The 24,785-nt window shown below is 39.0% G+C and overlaps 1 protein-coding gene across 5 annotated transcripts in view; it reads right to left on the reverse strand.

The window, feature by feature from the left end:
- Positions 1-24,785, reverse strand: part of PAN3 (poly(A) specific ribonuclease subunit PAN3) — an 83,736-nt gene that overhangs the window by 56,955 nt on the left and 1,996 nt on the right. For 4 of the 5 annotated variants that reach the window (XM_064441090.1, XM_064441092.1, XM_064441089.1 and 1 more), the window contains exons 2-5: positions 19,704-19,844; positions 12,702-12,823; positions 1,826-1,892; positions 97-167 (exon numbers count right to left, since the gene is read on the reverse strand). In XM_064441090.1, the coding sequence (XP_064297160.1) occupies positions 97-167; positions 1,826-1,892; positions 12,702-12,823; positions 19,704-19,844 (401 nt within the window). The remainder of the gene's footprint in view (positions 1-96; positions 168-1,825; positions 1,893-12,701; positions 12,824-19,703; positions 19,845-24,785) is intronic. The other variant, XM_064441091.1, reaches the window with a different exon arrangement.

Consider the following 24,785-nt stretch of genomic DNA (forward strand, 5'->3'; position numbering starts at 1 on the left):
TCATCTTTATTTCACACAGCATTTCAAGTTATTCTGGATCTTCTTCCCTGTCAACTCAAATACAAATATGTTACTTAAGATTTAGTTGTTGCCTACCTTCCTCCTTTGAGACACACTGAGGGCAGCAAAGTCATTAAACAAGGATGAATTTGGTGAAGTTAGCGGATCTGTAAAAAGAACGTAAAACATGTTATATACCTCTAACATTTCTGTATGGAAAAATTCCTTTTGATATAACTAAGTTTAGCAACCACACTGCTAAAAAACACAGCATTTATTAGATTCTGTGCAACTGCTCAAGTGAAGTTGAGCTCATTAGCAGAAATTAGTAAGTTTAATTGCTGTTGACATTATTTCATGTTCATCTAACATTTCAAAGCCTTCCTCTCTCCAGTTACTTGAAATTAGTAACCTTCTATATAACACAGTCTTATAAATAATGATGTAGTTCTTGTTTGTCCTGTCACTGTCCTGTGTATCAAAAGTCTCCATTCTATTAGTAGCTTTTTATTACTACTTCTTCATCTCTATGCATCACTTCCAGAGCTGAAGCATCAAAAAAAGAATAATCACAGATGCAACTTAAAACTCCAAATTGTGTGGGCAGAGCTGTCAAATTAGCAGACTACTGCCAGCTGTAAACATTGGTGTTTTGATGAAACACTTTTTTCAACATTAATCAATACTCCTTAAAGGATTAATTCTACCGGTGAAGCACAGCTTAGGGAGGGGGGGATGAAAAGGACCTGAGACATAACAGAATTTAAACTGCTTTCCAAAAGTCAGTCTGGTTTCTCTCCTTCGCATGCATCACCATCACTAATTGGCCTGTCAGAGTCAAACTCTGACTGCATTTAGAATTGGAGACCTCCATTGCCTTGAATAGCTAATTGTTTGGTGGGACAAAAGAAGCAGAATTAATCACAAAACCTACTGGAAATGAGCCAGAAGGAAGGAGGAAAAAAAAAACAACCAAATTTCAACTTTTAAGCAAGTTAATTTTATAGTAGTTACTACCATGCTTAAAAAAATATAACCCTAGTCAGTAGACTAGCTGCAGGGTGACACGCAAATTCACTTCCAGAACGTTATTTAAACAGCAACTTTCAGAGCAGAAATGTATTTTAAACATATGTCATTGCCATAAGGAAGTAGTATCCTCTTTAAAGAAGTTAGTTAAAGAGCTACAGCTGAAATACTCTGCAGTGCCTGTTGTAATTTGGAAAGCGATTCTGGAAAGTACGTCACAGAAGTTCAGTATACCCTCCACAGTAATTTAATGACTATGTTGGCCTGAACTATGAGGATATTTTGTTTGGTTGAAAACCATGTTCCCAATAGCAGGGAAAAAAATAAGATACAGGACAAAATTTAATATATATTAAAAATCATCAGTTATATGATACACAAAAACCATACAGCCTATATTTAAGAAAAACCTGCACATTCATTTCACACAATAACTTACTTGAAAAGTACAATAAAAAGGGATACTACTGTGGAGCAAGATAAATGCTTAAGTTATCAGTGCTTTACAGTGGATATCCAAACTAGCATTTCACTTGAGGCAACAAGACCAATAATGATTTTCTTTTTTTAAGCTTTTCCCCACTGGAGCAAAGAGAAGGCTGAAAATTTATGAGTTCAGGAGCACTTTAGCTTTGGATTACAAGTAACCACAGAATACAGTACTGTTAAAAAATAAAGTTCTACTGCATCTCAAATCAAATCAGAGGAGAAAAAAAACACTCCCTTCAGTATCAGTTCTACTAAAGTGTATCTCTTAAATTTCCAAAAATACTTTTATACATATTAAAGTACTCACCATGGCCTGCATACTGCTTGGCACTGTCATTGAGAAGGCTAGGGGAGCTGCTGCTATTTGTCATCCTCTGCAAAAATAAAAGACAAAACTGTACATGTAAAATAGAGCTGTAAAAGGCTAAGTGAGAATACTGGGGATGATATTTAGAAAGTTTTAAGAGACCATGAAACCTGTGCTCATTCCCCACTTAATACTCTAAGCAGACAGTGGTTTGTAGCTGACAAAAACATTTAGTAAAATAAAGCATTTCACAGGAGAGCAGTGCAAACCAAAAACAACTGTATATTAAAACAAAACACTACCTTCATGAATTTTTAACTTAGGAGGCTCTACCAAACTTGTGGTTCTCTTCCTGTACATCAAAATGTTAGATAAGCCACTTATCTCCTTTAAACATTCTTTCACACTGTCCTCCTGAAAACTCCTCCCTTTATTAAATACTACCATCATAACATGAAACTTTTCCAACAGAAAATACTCAAATTAGTATAGCATTTGATAGATTCTCTTTAAAAACAGAAGAAACTTTTGAGATCTTTCAGCAAAATCATGCAATCCTTGTAAGCCAGCAGGATATCTGAAACCCTCTCAATTCCTAGCAGGCTGCACCTGCTCCTCCTGCATTCCTCTAGAAATATGGGCTAGCAACAAACTGGACTAAGTGCTGCTTTCTGAGCTCCCACTGCTTTGATACAGAAGTTTAAAAGTGTCTCTCCTTACCCCTGGTTATCTTCTTTGATCATTTTCTTCCTGTAACCCAACAGGAAGAAAAAAGTGCAAGAGAAAAAAAGCAAGCCAAGGTCAGGAAGTGTTCTCCATCACTAAGTGAGACTACCAGCAATTTGTTGAAATATTCCCTGGCATGCTTTTGGCCCACATCAACCAGGACTCTCCCAGCCAATTTCCAGGCACTGTTCAGCAGTGAAAAGATTTAAGATCCCTTTAAATAGACAGTTTGCATGCAGCCTCTGCTTTAGCGGGTGAGCATACACCAGCACAAACAGGCTTTTGTGCCAGCTGGCCCTAAGCATCAAGGAGTTTCCAGGCTTGTTTAATTTAGTAGTCTAGACACAGACTAAGACTCAGAACTGCTCACTGGAGTTGCTCTTTATGCTTACATTTTTTCACAGCCAATCTCAATGCTGGTGGCAAACAGTGTGATAGTTTTGGCTGGGATAGAGTTAATATTCTTCACAGTAGCTAGTGGAGGGCTGTGTTTTGGTTTTCTGCTGAAAACAGTGTTGATAACACAGGGATGTTTTAGTTACAGCTGAACAAGTGCTTACACAGAGCCAAGGCCTTTTCTGCTTCTCTCCCCACCCCACCAGCGAGTGGACTGGGGGTGCACAAGAAGCTGGGAGGGGACACAGCCAGGACAGCTGACCCCAACTGACCAAAGGAATGTCCCATACCATATGACATCATGCTCAGTATATAAAGCTGGGGGAAGAAGGGGGGTGGGGGTGGGACATTCAGAGTTTGTTTTCTGAAGTAAGTTATGTGTGATGAAGCCCTGCTTTCCTGGAGATGGCTGAATATCTGCCTGCCCATGGGAAGGAGTGAATGAATTCACTGTTTTGCTTTGCTTGTGCACAGCTCTTGCTTTACTTAAACTGTCTTTATCTCAACCATTGAGGTTTTTTTCACTTTTTACCCTTCTGATTCTCTCCCCCACCCCACCAAGGAGGGGTGAGCAAGCAACTGTGTGGTGCTTAGTTGCTGGCTGGAGTTAAACCACAACAAAGGGCAAGAAGCTTACTATATTATACTTCAATGCCATTTTATCTAATTCTTGACCAGAAAGATCAATATTCTGGAGTAAATTAGGTAAGAACAGGGGAGAACTAACAGAAACTGGAGTGTTATCCGATGTGGTAGAACTGTAAACCCACTGCAATTCAAGTTTCTCAACCTTTGCAGTTCTCATACTACCACTGACTTCACCAGAAGATGCAGCTTTTAATACTTGTATCTAAAAGAACGAATAGATTGTATGAAGTAGTTTATGTGGAAAGCAAGTTGTAAAAAAAATTATAATAATAAATAGCCTGCACTATTAGAAAAGTAACTTGAGGGAAGTTTTGGTAAAATTTAGGTGCTTCAGCAGGTACTGTCAGATGTTACCTTCTCAACAACATCCCTCAATGCTTTATTCCCATTATCTGTGCTCCCTTGCCACAGCAAGATTTCTACAATCATTCAGGCTTCTCTGATACAACTCTTCACTCAGTACAAGTACGTACTACTATATGAAACAGAACTATAGCACATGCAGATGTCCTAGGACAATGTAATATATGTCCACATGTAAATACTGTATAAACCTTTAGCTATCCAAGACTTAAATGAAGAAAGCTGTTTGCTATATGCTCTTTCCTTATTTTCATGCCACATCTCATGTTCCTAAATACACTAAACTCACACTGACACAGCGCAACACTCACTAAAAGATTAGAGATTAACAATTAATTCTTTATACAAAAGGGATGACTCTAGTGAAACAAAGTTTACTTATTTCTATAGAACAAGGTAACACTTTGGAAGACCCACACTAAGTTAACAATCTTGCCCAAGTTCAGGGCTGCTCATCCTCCTGCTCACTGTCATCAAAATTAGAACACGTCAAAATAAATAATTTCTGGATAACAATAGCTCAACTAGTCATACATCATATTCCCTTCCTGACTAAGCAATGGAAAGAACTTCAATAGTTTTTCACAAATTTTTAAAAATCATCCCTATTATGCATCTTTTCTCAACATTTGATACATGCACACTGATCCTTATAAAAGGAAGTGGTTTAGGAAGACATTTCCTAACAGGAACCTTTCAGATTTGCACAAAATTCATCCAGGTGTAGATAAAAATAGTGTTAATATCTATTTATAACACTTAGATTTTCATAATGATTTTAATGCAAAAGGTAATGGTCTTTTGGAACAGGAATAAATATGATATTGAGATCTGGGTTGGTATCAAAGGTGGTTAAGCATATAGCTTAAACTTGAAACCAAATACTTTTGTGCTGTCAATATACTACCTCTTCAAGCACAGAAGTTAAACATTTAATCAACAGACTTGCAATGTGAATAGGTGACTGCAATGATGAAAATCAGTGCTGATATGATCACTAAAAACAGTGTGCGCAAGGGAGACAACAGATTGCAATAGAACACATTGTTCAGGATTCTGAAAGCAGGGCGCAAACAAAGCCTTTGAACACCAACTGTGCTTTTTACAAAGTCGAGTCTTGTTCAAGGTGCAAACTTATTTTACTTGAACCAGGTTTCTGAGAAACTAAAGTTTCTCTCACTGATCTTGCTCTTGCTTTAACAACTGCTTGTAAGCTGTGCCTTGAATGAGGTTAAAAACCTCCACTTCACCACTCACTTCCATGAATTTTTCATTTCGCTCACTTATTACACATGCACAAGCTTCTTACCTTAACATTATTCATAGAAGTCCGGCATGTAATCAGTAAAGGATTTTTAAACTGTTTTATTAAGATTTCTACCACACCCGAAAGCATTTAGTCTTAAAGAAGGTTATTCCTTTATCTGATTTTTACTAACCCAGGCTGAAAATGCCTTGAAAGGAAAAAAAGAAACCCCAAGTACTGTTTGTTAATTGTGTTTTCCAAAAGGCATTTGATTTTAACTAATGCTTCTCAATCTCTTCTAATGGTATTGAACTATTTTTCATACTAATTCAATTTCAAGAATAATGCAATCATGAGAACCTCAGGCCCAAAAGATGAAAGCTCCAAAAAGGTAAGAGCAACCATTAATAGGAGAAGAAAACAAACTATTCATTTCTATTAAGCCTGCCAAGCAAGGCAAGCACACACATATGAGAGCTTCAGATTTTTTTAGTTCATCAGGACTTTCACTGTATGGAACTTCATATAGAAAGGCAACTTTGTCATAACCAAACGCCACACCAGTGTCACCCAGTTCCATAAAGACTCCTGTCCTTTGCCTGCCTATTGCTATGATTTATTGAGGTTCTTTAAGCACTAGTTAAAATTCAACTAGGCTTACTGGCATACACCCCGCCCCTCTCCCTTTAAAGGAATTAAAAAGTTGTTTCTGTTCACATCTCAAAACAAAGCTACTGCAGAACAAAAGAGTCACATTCATCCCCGTCCAAGGACTTAACCTGAGGCTTCAGCTTAAAGTTCTTCCACTGTTGAACATTCCACCAGTAACAAAAATACATGCTTCTTAATTTCACAGAAAAATTGAGAAGAAGTTTTTCCTAATACTGTGTTAATTCATAAATATTCAAGCAATTAAGTTACAGGAGGGGAACACACTTGTTCAGAAGTTTTCACTTTCTTTGAGCACCAGGATTAATCAACCTCAACTCAGGTCCTCCTAGGAAAAGACTGTGTGAAGAGGTACTGTGTCAAAAATGAAACTCTGCCAAAGTGCATCATTATCTTACCTAGATGCAAGGTAGCCTATCACATACTAGCGTTTCCTATTCAGAACTGCTCCAAGTTAAGGTCTTTAAAAAAATTGTTTTCACACAGGATTTAAGACAACACTGACAGCAGATCAACAGCATCACTAAAAATAATTTCCATATTAGGTTACTATTTTAATAATAGTTTTGAGGATTAGATACTTTTTACAGTCTCACAGAGGGATTGAGGTGAGAAAGGACCTCTGGAGGCCACCTGGTCCAGCCTTCCTGCTTGAGTGGGACCTAGAACTGGTTGCCTAGGTCCATGTTCAGATGGCTTCTGAATATCTCCAAGGACAGAAACTCCACCACTTCCCTGGGCAACCTGTGCCAGTGCTCAGTCACCCTCACAGTGAAAGAATGTTTCCTGATGTTCAGGGGGAACCGCCTGTGTTTCAGTTTGTCCATTGACTCTAGTCCTGTCACTGGGCACCACAAAAGACAGCCGACTCTGTCCTCTTTGCACCCTCCCTTCGGGTATTTATGTACATGCATGAGATTCCCTGAGACTTCTCCAGGCTGAACAGCCCCAGCTCCCTCAGGCTTTCCTCCCAGGAGAGATGCTCCAGTCCCCTCATCATCTTCATGGCCCTTCACTGGACTCTCTCCAGTATGTCCATGTCTCTCGTACTGGGAAACCCAACACTCCAGGTATGACTTCACCAGTGTTGAGCAGAGAGGAAAGATCACCTCCCCTGACCTGTTAGTGATGCTTTACCTAATGCAGCCCAGGACACCATTAACCTTTTTTTCAGTACTTCCTTGGTGCAATATGCTTGGAAGAGAATTGTTACAAGACATATTCCCACCTTCTAAAGTTATACACCACCTTGTCTCCACCCTTTCATGGTCAGTAGCAAAACTCAAAATTACAGCTGCACTTTAGGAAGAGTTTGCTTTGTCTTCATCTCCCTCCACTAAAGTATGTAGTTACAAAATTCTCATCAAGACAGGGAATTAATAAAGCTTTGCTGCACACAATTAGATCTAATTTTACATAGCTTACATTACAAGACTTATCGTGAGAGTTCTTGCTTTCTTCTCTACCATTCCTTTTCCCCGAAACGTGTAAGAGATGGCATTTGTTCCCCCGTCTCCATATTCCTCACCCTAACCCTCAGAAAATAAGCACTTTCCTCAGGTTCATTCCTGTGCTAAGCATGTTATCTCAAAATATTCTGTAGTACATCACAAGCTATTCTCTCCACCTTAATCCTGTTCTACTGGAATTATATTTCAGAATATTTCTTTGTAATTTTTAGAATAATTTTAACTGGACTACAAAAGAAGTCGTCCTGCAAAAGAATGAGATTGTCACAACCAAGCAAATCGTTATTTAGTTGTCAGATTTTATGACCTACAAAGGGTGATACCTTTTGCTTTCTTTTCTAAACAATCCAAAACTTGTCTTCGACAGCATATTTGGCATCATCTACTGCATGTCCCACTCACAACTGTTTGAACTAAAGCAATGGGATTTCTTCAAAAAGCATTATGTAAACAACTGCATAATTTTATATTTAAAATACCATGCCTGTAGTTCCAGTCATTTCTCAACAGTTAAAAATTGAAGACATTCACAAGCTTCTGTTCTATAAGTAGTCTTATTATTCGACTCTTGGCAGATGCAGCAATGGAAACAAAGGTCTTTGTGTTTATTCAGCTGCAAGGCTTTGAAGTGAGCATGGTCTCTACTTCTCAGGCTTTTGAAGAACACTTAGTATACCAACATTAGCATGGTGAAAGCAAGCAAGGCCAATTCTTCTCCACTGCTTGGCTTTGCCAACTTTAATTCTGAAGACTGTTAGTTCCTTTTTTATTTTAAGAGTCATGAATTGAAAAGTTGTGATTCTTACTACATAACCTGCAGTCCAATGGAAGCCACGTAGTTATAAACATCATCCTATCAAAATAAGGAAAACTGGATTTCTATGAAGTAACATACATGAAGATGCCTTCTACGTTTTTGTGCTCTTACAACCAAATTGCCCGATTTTAACATGGTATTAGACGTTTTAACATCAAGATACTCCTCTGCCGCATCCTGCTATAAATTCCCCCAGATGATTCACATATCCTTTTACCATTCCAGCATAATACTGCTAAAGCTCCTTCCAGCACCACCTGTATCTTTGATCAAGTCACAAGTTAGTTGTGGGGCAGCACTAACACCAGAGGAACACAGACACCAGCTAGCCAAGTGGCACATGCAGAGCAACTGAGCAAGCAGCCAAGCATCAGAGGCATCCTGGCCAGCCAGCTCCTGCCTCCTCACTGCTAGGAAAGCCAAAAGCAACGAGCTGCTTCTTGAACCACACCTCTGACTGTCTCTTGGCTGCTGCTATGCCAAAAAGAAAAAGAACAGCTTCGAGGACAGCATGCAGCCTGAGGCCCATGTGTTGTGCAGGCCTGCTCTGTTATCAGAGAAAGAGAAAACACAAAAAGCTTCGATAAGCTGGAAGCCAATACTGCTAACATAGCATATGAAAGCACATGCAGTTGCAAGGAAGAAGACATGAAACAAAACTGTATCACAGGAAAATGCAAACCAATGAGGAATGGGGACATTAATCAATAGGAAACTAGTTAGTAACAACAGAAGAGGCCAATGGGGGCGCAATGAAAGGTTGGCTAACAGCAAAGACCTTTGAGGTAGGAGAAGTGGAAGGATGAGGCAAAAAGACGTTTTTCAGAAAGGAAGGAAAAAAAAGAAATAGAGCCATGGCCACTTCAAAAATCCTGCCTCTTCCAAACTGTACCAAGGATTTTTACTTTTTTTTCTTCTACTGCAAACTGAGCACTGCCATTAATTGTGTCTTCACCATTAATTTAACCCCAATGACATGTTCTAGATCTCAAAATATTCTTCAACACATACAAACGAAACCTCAAAGTCAGAGATATCTGTTCTGTAGAAATGCTGACCACTAGTCACCTACATTACTTATGACCATGGAAGCACATGCCATCCTCAATTCATCATGATACAATCCACTTTTCCTTTCCTTCCTTTTCTGCCTGACTTAACACCGTAACACAGATCATGCACTCCACACAAAAACGTGATGATTGCAAAATTTGGATATAGCTTTGCTTGAGGCAATTTGGGTCCATTCCATATGCATTATAACAACCCCAATATATACAATCACATATTCTTTTCAACAAACTTCAGTTTCATTTGCTGCACATGACATTCTGGAGATTAATTAGGAGGAGTCAAAGTCTACTGAGTCCCTGATGATTATGTTGGAAGGTATCTAGTGAATAAAGCACAAACTGCAGAAAGCTTATCTCATGGTAAAAGGAAAAATGAGTGTTACCCAGAAGAGACTGACTCTATTACTATCTTTTCTAGATTGAGGCCAGTTAAGCAACCTGAACTGATCTTTCTACAGGTGGTCATTAACTCCATTCCTCATCTTCCAGCTGTACAGGTTAGTTTCAAAATCGCTGGGGTCTCTAGTTTGCCAGCGCTGACGGTTTTTGTTAGTTGGGGGTTTGTGGGGTTTTTTTTTTTGTTTAACTGCCATCCTTTTTCTTCCCAAGCCTCTATAAAAGGCCAATTGCTTTATTCTTTCATAAGGGAAGCACTCCACAAAGTTGGATTCAATAATCGTAACCTGCACAGGAAAGCACACTGCCAACTAAGTCTTCAGTAGAAGGACAGGACCGCATGGAACCATAACACAAACACTTAATTGATTATCAAATAGATGCTCATTACACATGCACCATGCATCTTGCATCCTGAATAAGTCCCACTTAAAATTTTCCCACTGAAAGAATTATACAATGTTATGAAGAACACATCTCAACATATAACCTCAAGGCTGCTTTGGGAACCTAAATGTAACATTTCTTAACATCTAACTGCATCTTATTAGCATTTTTCTAACAATGTGTTTACTTGCATGTTTGTGCAACTTCCCTGTTTTAAAAAGCAAGCTGAAAACGTTTCCTCATGTTGCATCACTGATCCATCTATTTGTGAACTGCACAGAGATGTCCACCAGAGATGACTAAGTAACTTATAGATGGAACTGATGTTTTCATCTGCAAAAGCAAAGCTTCGAGGCTAATGAGGTATTTTACAGAAGACTTCTGATGTTTCATCAATGGCAGAACACTAAATTTTTAGTATCTTTAGTTTGATTCAAGGACCTGTAGAGAAACAGGCACATGGATTTGTTCTCTCCACCCTACTTTGACCCAACTTTGCATGATGCCAACTTGTTTCTTTGTCCCATTTTCTGAGTTTTTTCCACTTGTGCAATTCCAGTCCCCATTCTAGGAGTGTCCCACCGACATCTCCTCTCAGCTTCAAGTCCCTTTGCTCAGATTTTCCTAATTCCTTACTCACTTCAGCTCAGTTTCTCTAAGACCACAGCATAAGTCTCTTTTCCCTTATACACCCCTCTGCTCCAATTAACACAGATGCAGTTCTCCTTTTCATTACATACTTATCCACTCCCATGCTGCTTCAGTCTGAAGTGGATAAAAAGGGAAGAAGGAAATGAAGCAGATCAGCATTCCTGCTCAGAGTTCAGGCAAGGCCTAGAGTAGGCCAGAGCTGTAACTGCAAGAATGTACTCAAGCTGGAACATGCCAATGCAGACTACATCTTCAGGAAATTATCCAAGATCTAGGAAGTCTCCAGTGCATCTAAATAAACCAGTTTTGCAAAGGTTTAATCAAGTGACAACATCTGGGGAAATTTTCAGAGCGAGTGCAAAGGTTTATCCTTGGCACAACCACCAATCTATCAGATTTAAAGTCTCTATTCCAAACCATAAAGCATTAGTATTAAAGTCACTAAGATTTTTCCCTCGCCTTGTTCTCCAAAGAGCTGGATGACATGGAAAACCGCATTCCAAGTGGCTAAACTTCGTCAGTTTGGACTTAATTTAGAAGCTGACACATATTCAAAACAGACAGCGTTACCAGCTCTACCTATGCAAACAAAAGCTTAAATTACATAATTAAAAGGAAAAAATCAATATAAGAATGCTTTTTAAACTGTAGTTTAATGGCTGCAAGCACTTTCTCAACCCTAATGAAATCTTTCTTCAGAAGTAATTTTCCTTAGCCTCCAAGAGGTAAGAGGCACATCAATTTCTTCTCTTTCTCAAAGGGAAACACAATGCCTTGATTGTAATCTCACAGGCATTAGTAAGGTATTTAAAAATCCTATGAGCATCCACGGCAGATACATGCCTTATTGTCTTTCAGGAAGAAACAGTTATAATTAAAAATTTGTGTGTAGAAAGACACCAGTGTTGCTGTAGAATACAGTTTAAGGATACAAAACATAATGACTTTGCACTAAAAGAATAAAATTATATGACCTCAGTGATACCAAAATTCGTAACTTCCAGCTTCAACAGTACAATTCAGGACCAGAGGTTAAAATTTTTGTTTAAATCATGCACCACTGTCAGTAACAAACATTTGCATAGTTTTGCAACTCTGCTGAATGAGAAAATCCAGCCTTCTTGAAAACATGCAGTAAAAAAATTTAAAAAAAGAAAAAAGGGAACACACCTAATTATTTCCCACCTTTGCTGAGTTATTTTTCAATCCATAATACAGCCACAAATGAGATCAAAGTAAGCTCATAAGGAGAGTTTCCTTGATATAAAAGAAGAGAGTTGCTGTCAGGACTCAGTGCAAACTGTTTGACTTGTGCTCTCTTTCATTTATCAGAAGCTGGTTTGTTCAACCTTTCAGTACAGGGAGAGACCTTCATCTTTTCAGCTTTTAAAAAGCATAACAGTTTGAAGCAGTTATTATAGTACTTCATGTGCTAATTCAACAGATACTCATTTAGGTTTTAAACAAGACAGCCTTTTGCTGTAGGTTTTGCATAATACTACCCACACAATAAATTCCACCTCATGGAAGTTCCTATGCCAACATCTACAGAACACTATAAATACAAGAAAACATTTCAGGAGATTTAAATGTGAATTCAGCATCACTGAATACCACCAGAGACTGAATTTACAAATTCTGAAATTTTTGCCTAGTAATTTAACAGGTTTGACAGTTCACATTTTGCTTCAGTGACTTTTGATCTTTGAAATGTTTCAAAATCTAATTTTTATATATTTTGTAAAAGGCTATCAAAATAAGCTATGAGCCTAAAAAGAAACCTAGGAATACAGAGTTCATGTGTGGCAAAGCCCAATGCAACACCTCAGATAAGTGCCGAAATAAACAAACTAATTTTAAAGCAATGATATTGTTTCATTTCCATGTGCAAGATTAAAGTGAGTATACACTCTGTATATCCTACAAGATGACACATACCAGAAGGCTCCATTTTTCCTGCCTCTTGAACAGCTTTCCCTTCTTGGTGTAATGCCAGCCAGAACTAATGAAACACTACACAATTCATTACTATTACCTGCATCATGGGATACTTCGTTTCAGCGGGACTTCCAAATCCATTAACGCCAATGAAGCTGGTGCTAAAGTAGGAATCTGTGAGACTAGCATCAGCTAACCCACCGCCATCTATTCCGGGAACTAAAAGAAAAAGAAATAATGTTTCAGAAAAAATTAGTTTACCATAGGTTTATTTGCTAATATCTGTCACTTTTTTTCTGGCAGGGGGGCAGAATGAGAAAATCCTATTTCAAACCTATCTTCTCAGCAAGACAACTAAAAACATATTAGAATACAGAATGAAAAAGAAACTTTATGAAAGAGGTTGCTCAATGACAGCATATGCAGCATGAAGTTACAGCACAAATGCAGAAAGAGGCAGAAAAGTAAAAAGCTTTGACAGAAACGATGAGGAGTTTGAACTTCAGAAACAAGAATAACAAGGCAAGTAATGATATCACAATGAAAATAACTAAAAAAAATAGAAGGCAAGCTTATTTTAAGAAAGCCTATATTATTACATAACACATCTTGGAAATATATCTGTCATGTAGAGTTTTTAACTGGATGTACTGGTTCTGTACTCTTTTGAAGGGTAACACACAGAAAATGTACATTTAAAAGTCCTTGATAAAGTCCTTTACCAGAAAGCACAAACATTTTAAAGGCTTCCTTAAGACTATTTTTATTATCTCATACTTCATAAAGTGGCAACAATTTTATGAAATGTGGCCAAAAAACTCTTCTGGACCAGAAGTAAGCGTGAAGGATAAGAAGAAACTATTCCCACCTAGAAACAAGGGCCTTGACGTACAAGCACGGTACTTTAACGACAAATAAATTCAATACTATGAGACTACAGAGAACAAGAAGCAGTCATAATTAACACAAAACACTCAAGCAGGTATTACTTTGATAACAAAATAAGAGTTTACAATGGTATACAAGCTGCCGTTCAAATTAAGTTTCCACAAAAACACCCACAGCAAATTATAAAGACACAAGTCAGTATGGCCAGGCCACTGCAAGCCAACAGGCATGAGTAATTGGTAGCTCCAAGGTAGGAGGGCAAACATCCAACTCAGAAGAACATCCTGTACCAAACTATCTGACTTGAACTTCTGGGAAGACTCGCAGCCAGCCAGTGACACCTGGAAACAACTTCCTGACCCTAATCCTCAAAGGAAACAAAATGCAACTTTGTGGAAGAGCTGAAGCAATGAAGATTATAACGCCTCAAATTTCATCAGAATGGGAATTTTCCCTTCAAAAGAGACTACATAACCTGGTGAGCCATTTCCAAGCTGTAGGCACAGGAAACAGCAGAAGTACAGCCAGATGACATCATAGGAAGGGCTGGAAGAGAATGACTAGCAGCATCCATACTGCAGGCAGATGGAAACACTGCCCAGCTGCACTCCCTGAGACTGGAGCTGTATAAACTAGCCAACCAGGGCTAACACCAGCCTCAGATGAACAGCACCTCAGATGAAGAGCTCTATATGGACAGAGGTCAAATAAACTGAATACTTCTGTTGCAATACCAATCAGCTTTGCAAGCAAAAAAGATTCTTAAAGCATTGCTGCCAAATCTAGAACATTATTTGTATACTCTGCAGGTTTGAGGGAGGCACCTAAGGACCTTTAAAGATGCTTATTACTAATGAAATGCAACTTTTTTTTAAGTTTTAAAAGTTAGCTAAGAGAGTAGGAAAAACTCCCTCCATGATCCATGCCATAGATACTCCTTCCTAAGGAGAAGCCACATAGAAATTTCACAAGTCCTCTTGCTACATCCAAAAAAAGACAAAGCTTTTTTTGGTTTGCCTTTTAAATGTCTGTCCCTCTTTTGACTTAATTTGTGAAATTTACATTCAAAGCTTAGGAGAAGTATTTTATGGTTAAACTGTTGTATCAGGAAAAACACTAACATCTGCAGTAATGCCAGTTACTGCCTCATCCTACCTGCTACAGTCAGTCCCTAACTCACACTGTGAAGGTTAGCCTTTTAAGACAATCATTTTCTGGCATCATGAAAAATACTGCAACTTGTTCATACAAGAAAACCAAAAGGTAGCACATCTGCGCTTAATTATGAGTAGTTTCAGTCTAGTTTGCCCATAAATTATTCAGGGTTCACACTGTGTTTATTTATTTTAAAAAATACATTTCCAATATAGCTTTCTCTGCCTGCATTTCAGCCATTATTAAAAACTGCTGCAATTTTACACTACGTCTTGACTGTAGAAGACCAAGAAAAACTGTTTAATTTCCAGGAACAACCGTCATTTCAAGGTACACTATATAATTTCAGCAGTATATCTGCTATTTCACCTTATACTTCTATCAGAAACTCCAGATTCTACCTGATTTTTAACAAAGTAGCAAGCAACTCCCTCAGATTACACCATCAGCTTTAAAAATCCTTCTGCCTCTGCTGAAGAATTAAGAAACAGCCAATTCTTTCTGCTTCTCCCACTGCTCCTCACTACGCTACAGCCAATGCAAGAACCCGCATACCTTCATTTCTCTGCTGGCCACTCACAGTTAAAGCACAAAATCCTTAAAACTGGAAAGAGGCAAGTGAAAGTTTGGAAGTTTTGCCACATTCAGCAGCAAGGCACATGAAGAGCCCCCTCAGCATGAAGAAACCCCAGAGCTGACCTCCAGTAACTCCAGGCAGCTGGTACAGCTGCAGTCACCCATTATCCAAACAAAGCATTGGAGCTGGTGCAGGTAGACTTGCTAGGGGACAAATACAGCACCAGGTGTTCTGCTCCTAGCCTGGCTGAAGCACCCTCAGCGTACGCAGCTCAAGCTGCAAGCAGGAGCAGGCTTCGGGCAGCACAGAGCTGAGCAAGGCTGGAAACGCTGCTGGGAATGACAAAGTTGATCTTTTGATACTGCTGCCTTTCTACTGCTGGTATTTACTACACAAGGCTATCCAAACCACTTAAAGCTGCTCAAAGCTACAGTTTAGGCTTTCCATTGGCCCACTGACATCTAACTGAGCACTCCAGATAGCAAAAGCTACTCCAGCACATTTTCTTCTATCTAGCTGTATGAAGACCATCTCTCTACTCAAGTGCAATGGTTTGGCCATACTGATCAGCCTCTTTGCACCGTTACTACAAATTACTGTACTCCGGTGTACAGCACCTTTGTACCACTCAATTCCACTGGTACCATAGCAATTTCAAGACGGCTTTCAACTATGAGGCTTTCTATTGTCCTCTTCCAAGCGGTCTAGAAGCACACCTCTAGCGGAGTGACCAAGACCACAAGAAAACCTATTCTGTAGGAACAAGCAAAAGAAAACCATCAGAAGTAAGCTCAGTGAGGCAGAGGGCAGTTTTCTTGGCAGTAGCTCATATTTGGAACAGAAGGCTCTAGAAGTGGTAAGTATAACTATTGCCTTCAAAAGAAGGCTCAACACTAGCTTCCTTGAACTATCTTCCCTATAGTAACAAGCAACAAAATTAAGACTAACAGAAAAGATGCAGGTTACATAGGTAAAAAAAAAAGTACTTCCTGCATTGCCTATAGAACCCAAAAAGCATTCACTGCATACCCCATTTCTGTTCAAAGAAGCGACATTCAGCTGTTGCAGTGATGAAAGCTCAGCAAATACCTAAACAGCCAAGACAGTTCTACCATATTTGGCACCTGGCGCTCTCCATGAAAAGCAGAGGGCTTTTATCATCCCTCTGTCAAACATTTGGCAAATCATAAATTCTTACTTGCTTCTGGAAGACCACTGTAGTTCAGAGCATGAAAAGAGAAAAGTGATTTATCATAAGCAATCCATAGGAGAGGGTCTTCGGAAGTGAGCACATTTCACCACAAGAGCAGTGTGGTATTTAAAAAAAAAAAGAAGTCTACACTGGAAAGAGAACTTAGCCCTTATAAAGTTTTTATTCTCATGTGTTTACGAATTTCCATCAGACCCTGCATTCCACTTGTCTATCCATATCTCTCCTATATAACAACTGCAAGCATGCACTCTCAAACAATCTGCACACAGCACTATCAGAATGACAAATAGAAGACAACTTCTGAGGCTTATGTCTTTTCTCCTTTAAAGCATTGATTAGAAAATATTGGGGAAGTCTTGCATTGGCAAGGAACATGCCTTTCTGTTGTCTAACAGTACTCTCCATGCACTGAGGTTGTATATATTTTCAGCAGGCCCTTCCTTGGAGAGAAGCAACAACTTCCTTATAAAAGTAAAAAGATTGCCTAGGCAGGTCTGAGAAAAGATGGATGTGTGAGGGAGCAACTCGGAATCCAGCGGGGGGCGGGGGAGCTAACACGTTACATAAACACTTATGTGAAAACAAGACAAAACTTCTAAATTCCATCAATATTAAAACCAGAAGTTACATCCTGGCAATTCTGGAAAGAAATTAAATAAAACATCTTGAGAAATTCAGAAGACATTTTCTACTTTTTAGACACACATTAGCTAATAATTTTTTGCTTGGTGAGTAACACTGCAGCTTAATGTGACAACTGCAATTAAAAATAAATATCTTCTTACATAATTCTTCTCCCACAGAATTTTACCAGAAAGTAGGATTCCCGTCAGATGGAGGCACCAAAGAGGAAAAAAACCCAGATGGTTATTTTTGCTTTACTTATTACAAAGACATTTTTCAGGAACAAAGGATCTCATCGCAGCTTAAGTGCTTGAGTACTACTGTGGTGAACTCAACACGCTTCAACAGAATCAGCGGGTTTCAACTGTTTTTAGTTTAATGCTTGTCTTGTCTAATACTGGCACTATCTGAATACTATGAAAAGATGGAGTTTCTAATATTTTCATTCTAACATTTTACTAACCAGTAAATAAATACTGTAATATCCTATACTGCCTCTTTTATGAGCTTAGTATCAGCACTGATCATCTCAGAAACTGTTCTTAATATAAGAAAGGATCCTTTACAGTAATGTGATATGTTGTCCCAAAAATGGATGGGCTGAAGTAAGATCACAACAGTTTTTTCAAAATAAGAATTTAAAGATTCCTGACGAGGTAATAAAACATGGATTGAAATCATCCATTTTGCTATTATCACTGCTTAAAGAACTGTACTACAATTATTTTTATGCTGGGGGAAAAAAGATTTTTAGAGAGTTAATCCTGATTTAAACTCCCAGCACTGCAACAGGGCAGGCACTTTTCACCTCTACGCAGCTTGGTAAACTGAATCATAGGTTTATTGCATGCATGTGCACACAACAGACAAGGTGTTATCTCAGCTAGATATAAAGCAGTAAAAACTACAGTGCAATATCTCCAGAGGAATTTTACAGAGATAGCTATTCTGATACTGAGACAAGAACAATAAAACTTTTATAGAAAGCCTATCTATGGCAGGTCATTTAAGACTTGTGTCCTTTTTGTCTCCTAGAAGCACCGGCGTTTCAGAGGAGCTTACGCTTTGTTTTGCACTGACATGATCATATCAGGAAATAATCATCTGCTTGTGGTGCTAACCTCAACTTGCACACCTCTAACAGTTCACAGGCACTGTACATACCAGGATGCGCATCTCTCTTACTTTCTGTACAGTGCCACTACTATCGCAACTTGTTAGGAAAAGCAGATTCTCTGGTGTTTTTATGCCTCTCTCATATAATGCAGTGTTTTTGAAACACAAGCTAGGAATCACTGAAATAGAGGCAACAGACAAAGAAAGTGAACAACGCCCCCAGGCATGAGGAGCAAAAGTAAAAGCACACGCCTGGGTTAGGATGCCTTGACAGAGAGTGCAGTTGGAGGGCAGACAGCACAAATGAACCAAGTTGGCTGAAAGGCAGACAGGAAGCAAAACAGTTTGGGAATTGCTGTCTTATTTACAAACACTCCCACTAGGCGATGAGATATTCATGGGGCAGCAAAGGAAAACAGCAATCTTTACCATAATATTAAATGACTGGGTTGTCTTTTTTTTTTAAATTTATCTCACATATCATAGAAGTATCTGATAAAGACTGAAAAAAAGGATAGGTGCCATCCTTTTGCTCTGTAAAAATCTTGGTACAGGGTCTAGAGCAGCAGGACTCCTTGTCGTGGACCAAGTCCAAAAGCACAGTGATAATACAAATTAAAATTGATACCTTTTCAAAAGAGTCATCAGAACTACTCTGTTATAAGTAACAACAATTCAAAGTAATGCAATTACTTTATATCACAGCTTTCAGAGCTAAACCTCTCCAAAAGCTTTCACAATTCCCAATATATTGCATGAAATCATTCAATAAACTGCATCTTTTCTTCCAAAGCACATATTTTAAGTTTTTGTTTTTAATAGCCTCCTTGTACCCAAAACTCAACTTTTTTTAATATAAATAGTTGTATGAAATGTGTGCAGATAACCTGAAGAACGTTAGGACATTTTTCACAGCAGTGGGGGAGAATGCCTAAAAGAAAGGTCTTCCTGCCAGTTGCATCAACATTAGACCAACCGAAGTTGAGGGAGTCTACCCACAGACTGCGGGAACTGCATATCACGTAACCAACCTGACAACAACTTGTACAATGCACATCTCTACTCCCACTTTTGTATATCTGTACTTTGTTTCTAAATCTCTATTCTCAAATTAAAAGAGGTCAGGAGTAAAAGGCTGTTAGGAAGCAAATTAAAAAATACAAATAAGTTCTAAGTACAAAATATCTTTGAAGATCAAACAAAACAATCACATAGTCTGAACTTGTTTAACTCCTGAAAGACTGATGGAACAAACACAGGCACGTGCGCGCACACACACAGCATGATCTATTCCAACTTATCTCCTATACACAGTGATTCACCACACCATTTTTCTGGCAGTGTAATACATTCCATCTTTACTAGAAAGCAACAGATCAGGAAAATGTCAGCCACATCAGCTTACTATCTAAAGCCCTCCACTGACCCCCTTTTCATGAGCTGCCTCACGACCAAGATTATTTTTTCTAATTTTGAGGTTCTACAGAAGTGGTCCTGTCTGTGTTTATCACCCCACCCTCACTTACCATTTGTCCACTTTTCCCGCAGCAGTCTAAATTTGCTTCTAGGCGGTTCCTTACACATGGAACTCTTTCTGAGCTGGTCCCCAAGGTCACTATTTTCTGGGCATTCAAATCCTTCCTGAAGGCCCACTCCTACAGTGATACCTACAAAAAATCAGTTATCTAATACCTGCTAGATAGAAACTAAATGGGGATGCTCTGTATCTTAAAAAACATTATCAAAACTTCAAATTATTAAGATATAGCATATAGAGTTTGCCCACATAACATAACTACCCCCCACACACGCTCCTTTTCATCTTTGCCTTTGAAGCAGAAAAACAATTACAACAGTAATAGTGTTTGCTTTACATTCTTCAATACCCAACACAGGGTAGGTACTACCAGAAACAAATAATTACCAGTACTCCTCAGGTATCTGTAATTCCTGTGGAATATCTGGGCTTTGAATGATTTCCCATACAATAATGAAAACCCACAAAGTATATGATCAGATACAATCAGTTTCAAAGCCAATTAAGAACTTTTTTTTAAGGTTTCATATGCTAACACTGCCCCTCAAAATCCCATATAATTTAGCAGATTGAGACATTTTTTTCCTTCCCTCTTTTCTTTTTCCCTTAGCTCCCCCCATTTTATTTTCACATGAAACATGTAAAAGCAGGAAGAAAATCCACGTCTATAATTTCCCAATTTCTGGAGATGACATATGAGGCAAAACGTGATTAAGTAAAATCAGTTATTTTCATTTTCTCCCATGCATCTCTAACTGGTTATTGTTTTTACTCTTCAGTTCTCAATTGTCTCTAACAGTCTCCAAATGTCCCAAATGCCTCTTCAATCCTCAGAATTGTCTCCCCATTTCTTAAAAATATTCAGAGCAAAACAAGATTAAAATTGTATCATCTATCAACTCCTGGAAAAGGCATCATGAAAATTAAAAGGGGAAACATCTCTCTAAAAAGAAAACTGAAGTATATAACAACTAATAGAGTATCACTTGCAGAAAGTAAAAACAGGTTTGCTAAAAGCATTCTCAACTATACACCTTTAGTATAATACCTGTTTTCTATATACAAGTGAAAGAAACAAATCCAGGGAAGTGATCGGTATGTGACATACTACAACTATTCCTGTATTTAAAAGTTTGAGATAACTGTCTGTTTCTAAGTATTTCAAGTTGTAACTACTGCAATGCTGCTACCAAAGATGAGAAAAATACATATTTAGTATAACCCTGACCATTGTTTCATTGCATTAAGAAGTGTAATCCAACAGATTACCTTTAGTATCTGTTTTGCTGAATAGCTTATCTTTCAATTTCTTCTATACTCATTGCTTCATTTTGTTTAAAAATTAATGGACTGGTGAAGACTTAAACACCTTTTAAAAAGCAGAAAATATACAAATGTATAGGTCTTTCCACTCCAAGTCTAGTGTATTTACAGATTTTACAAAACCTAAGCTGTAATGCTTACTTAGCTAACCACCAAGTAACTGCATACAGAGTTGCTACAGGGGTGGCCACTATCCGCTACTGCTATGACCAGCCACATAACATGCGGGTGGCAGGCTGGGAAAACAGCCATAACATTTTTATTAGGCTAACCCAACGCAACCCAAGCCCTGATGCCCCTTTCCACCTTCTCACGGGCTGGCAACAAAGTCTATTCACAGACAGGCTTTCTTAGAAGCTATGGAGAAACAGAGCAAGGACGCTCAGGGAAGTATCATGGGCACGTCACAGAAACACAGGCCTACATTTCAACCACAGATTTCCTAGGAGGACTTTGAGAAAGGCTTTCTGGTAAAGAACCAGATGAAAACATCTCACGAGGGGAGGGTGAGCAAGCCTCTGGCACGGGGATCTTGGGCACCAGCAGCAGCACTGCTGCCGTGGCCAGCTCCTCCACCGGCAGCTCCGTGGACAGCAGCACCCACCCGCGAACGATGTTGTTGCTGCCACCACCGGGTTTGGAGAGCACCTGGAGCTCCTTAGCTCAGTCAGCGCCTCTGTGTTTTAGTCGCATTTATAGGAATCAAAGACAAGATGAAAGAGTGAGTGCTACGGATCATGTACTTTATGGCACAAAGCTGATGGAAGTTAGCTAGTGTTTAGAGCCATATCTCAGCTCAATTAATATATAATATGAAGTCTACACGCAAAAGAACATTACATCTGTTAAACTACCTGAAAGCTAACAAATACAATTGCAGTTCCCTGTGCAACTTTAACTTCTCCAACTTATGTATAGACATGATACATTTTAATACTACAATGACAGTCTTCTCTAGGCACTCCCTCACACAGCATGAAGGGACAGCGCCCTAGGAACAAGCCAGCAGCATGCAGCAAAGCAGGCTGCCAGTCTGCTTCTGACAGAAGTTGGAATATGACACAGAGCAGATAGAAGAGGAGAAATTTTTCATGCTCTTATGCCCCCTACCCATCCTTCCCCGGGCTGTTCCTTAAAACCCTACTAATCAATCCTGTCTTTGCCCCTAAATGCCAAGCAACAGTCATTTCCCCACTTCTGCTCCTTCTACAGACTTCCCAGGTTAAGTACTGCTGCCACTGCTGCTCACTGGGCTGACACATGGGATATACATCTATTAGAAAAGCACCATGTGCAGATTTTGGCAGCTAACAAATCCAGAGGAAGCTTTTTCCTACGTTTTTTCTTCCCCCCTTTTTTTTTTGGTCACAGAGGCCCTATGTCCTTTTTTTTTTTTTAATCAAACCTTAGACAGGTAATACCAACAACATTTCATATTTTGTAGCCAGTCAGCTGGCCACCTTACGTATGGAAGCTGAACCACGCAGAAGGCTGAGCACTCTCAGCTCCAGGAGAAGATGCTGGAATGGTGTTTTGAACACATGTGCTCCAAATGTCATGTAGTTTGCGAGCAGGGGTCACCAGTGCTAGCTTCTGAGAACAGGCAGAGCTCATCAGCATAGTCAGTCTCATTTCCCAAGAACATAAAAAGCCACACAGTCAAGCCAAGGCCACGTTTAGCCCACTACCTCATCTCTGACGCTGGACGACTGTGGATATGCAGACAAAAGCATAAGCATGAGGCAAGGATAAAGCAGGATTTCCCAGCAGGCTCTCAGCTATACACAAGGGAAGATGAGTCTGATTCAGAGATTTTTTTTTTTTGCATTTAGTAATCTCGACCAGAGTTTTCTTCCAGGAATATCTGATCGCTTTTTGAATCCCTGTCAGATGCTAATATCCAAATCATCTATGGCACAGAACAGCTTAACCACACACCGTAGGAGAAACTTCTCCTGGCCAGCTCTGAGGATGTCACCTGCTCATTCCACTTCATACCCTCTTATTGAAAAACTTCTGCACTGGAGTATGTCTTGTATTTTCACTGTTCACCTTCTCCTTATCACTCAACGTTCTTATTACCTATGTTGTGAAAATGAGTTGGTATTTGGGAAGCCTTTGTGATTACCACAGAAAAACCTATAAGTAAATTAATAATCCTGTACTCAAAGCAGGATTAGAGTAACACGCATGTTAGAATGAGGCACTGACCCACTTTTAACAATAAATAGGACTACACAGTTAATTAGTCAATGAGCACTATTTGCTCTGTGCACAAATGAGGCTGGGGTCCACTGAGAAAGGAGGAAAAGAAGGTGGCATCCACGGCCACAAAACTGAAGACTACCAAATACTTTTGAATTAAGACAGGGACTGTACAGGCAAATTATTTTTGGTACAGGCAAATTATTTTTGGCAATTTCATGTTCTTAACCTCAGAACTTTGTTATTTAATACAACTTTGTATATCACCTCCTACCTGCACAGAAATAAAACTTTAATTCCGTCCATTTGGAAATCATACTGTTAACACTACTTACACACTTACGATCAGCAAGGTAAGGATTTTAGCTATTAGCTTGTCAGTACCTATACTGATCAACTTCAGATTTTAAGCAACTCTTCTCCATATTTGTTTCACAAATATATACCAAAGCAAGGGAGCTTAGAAGCGAGACGGACCCTACTCCCTGGCTCTTCAACTTTAGTTTCTCTCTCCTCCCATTCCTTACTCTTTCTTCCTAGTTAGTCTCCCTTTCCTACAAGACCTTCTTCCAGTCCAAGCTTCTGCCTCCTATGACTTCAAGTGAGGTGACTTTCCCAGCAGGTAGTCACTGATAAAACCGGGGTGGCTTTGTCCATTCTTGGTGCCGTCGCTCCTCACAATGGGTACAACTGCAGAGAGCTCTACATAGTTTTAAACCTCTGACACATTCAGTAAAAGCAAGTTTTCCAAATAATTTAACTGCTCAGTAGTATCAGCCTCTGAGCACACAAATCCTGAGGTTTTTTTCTTAGATTTAGGGCTTGGGCAAATTCTGGAACTCTGTCTTACAAGAGCAGCCTCCATACAGAGCTTCTACTCTCAAGCCAAATTATGCACCCTCTACCCAAGCCTGAATCCCCCAGTTTAATACATTTTAGTGATTTCCTTTTGCATAGGGAAAAAGTGTTTTTGTGCCTAACTCTGTCCAAACGGAAAATGAATAAAGATAGATTTATCACTACCAAATCTCTAAGATATTTCTACCTGAAAAAAAAAGGCAAGAAAGACTTCAGCTTTTACAACTGAAATTTGATCAAAATCTGAAAAAACAGTGTCTTTTAATAGAAAGCATTAATTAATTTTATATTATAGGCTCCTCCTGGAAGGGTAGACATGACAGTGCTGTGTTAATGTAAGACACTGACAAGCTACCAACTACAGAGGTAACACTGCTCAGTGGCACAAGCTCACCACACCTGGCAAAATAGCAGTTGCAGGTTCCCAAAATACACATCAAGCACTAAATAGCTATATGCAGGATGTTCAGCCAGATTGCATCTTAATTTCAGAAAAGGTATGGCTGTGACCATTTAGTAGTTGAGTCATTTAATGCAAACAAATACTAGGTTTATGACAGAAATCAATAATGCAACCAAGCTTAATATATTCATTTAAAGGGGCACATCTTTTCTGAAAGAGCACCTTTTTCCAGATGCCCAGGGCTGCTTTACCTACAAACAGAACAGTTATTAAAAACCAGTT

Source organism: Phalacrocorax carbo, chromosome 1, assembly GCF_963921805.1.
Source record: "Phalacrocorax carbo chromosome 1, bPhaCar2.1, whole genome shotgun sequence".
NCBI lineage: Eukaryota > Metazoa > Chordata > Aves > Suliformes > Phalacrocoracidae > Phalacrocorax > Phalacrocorax carbo.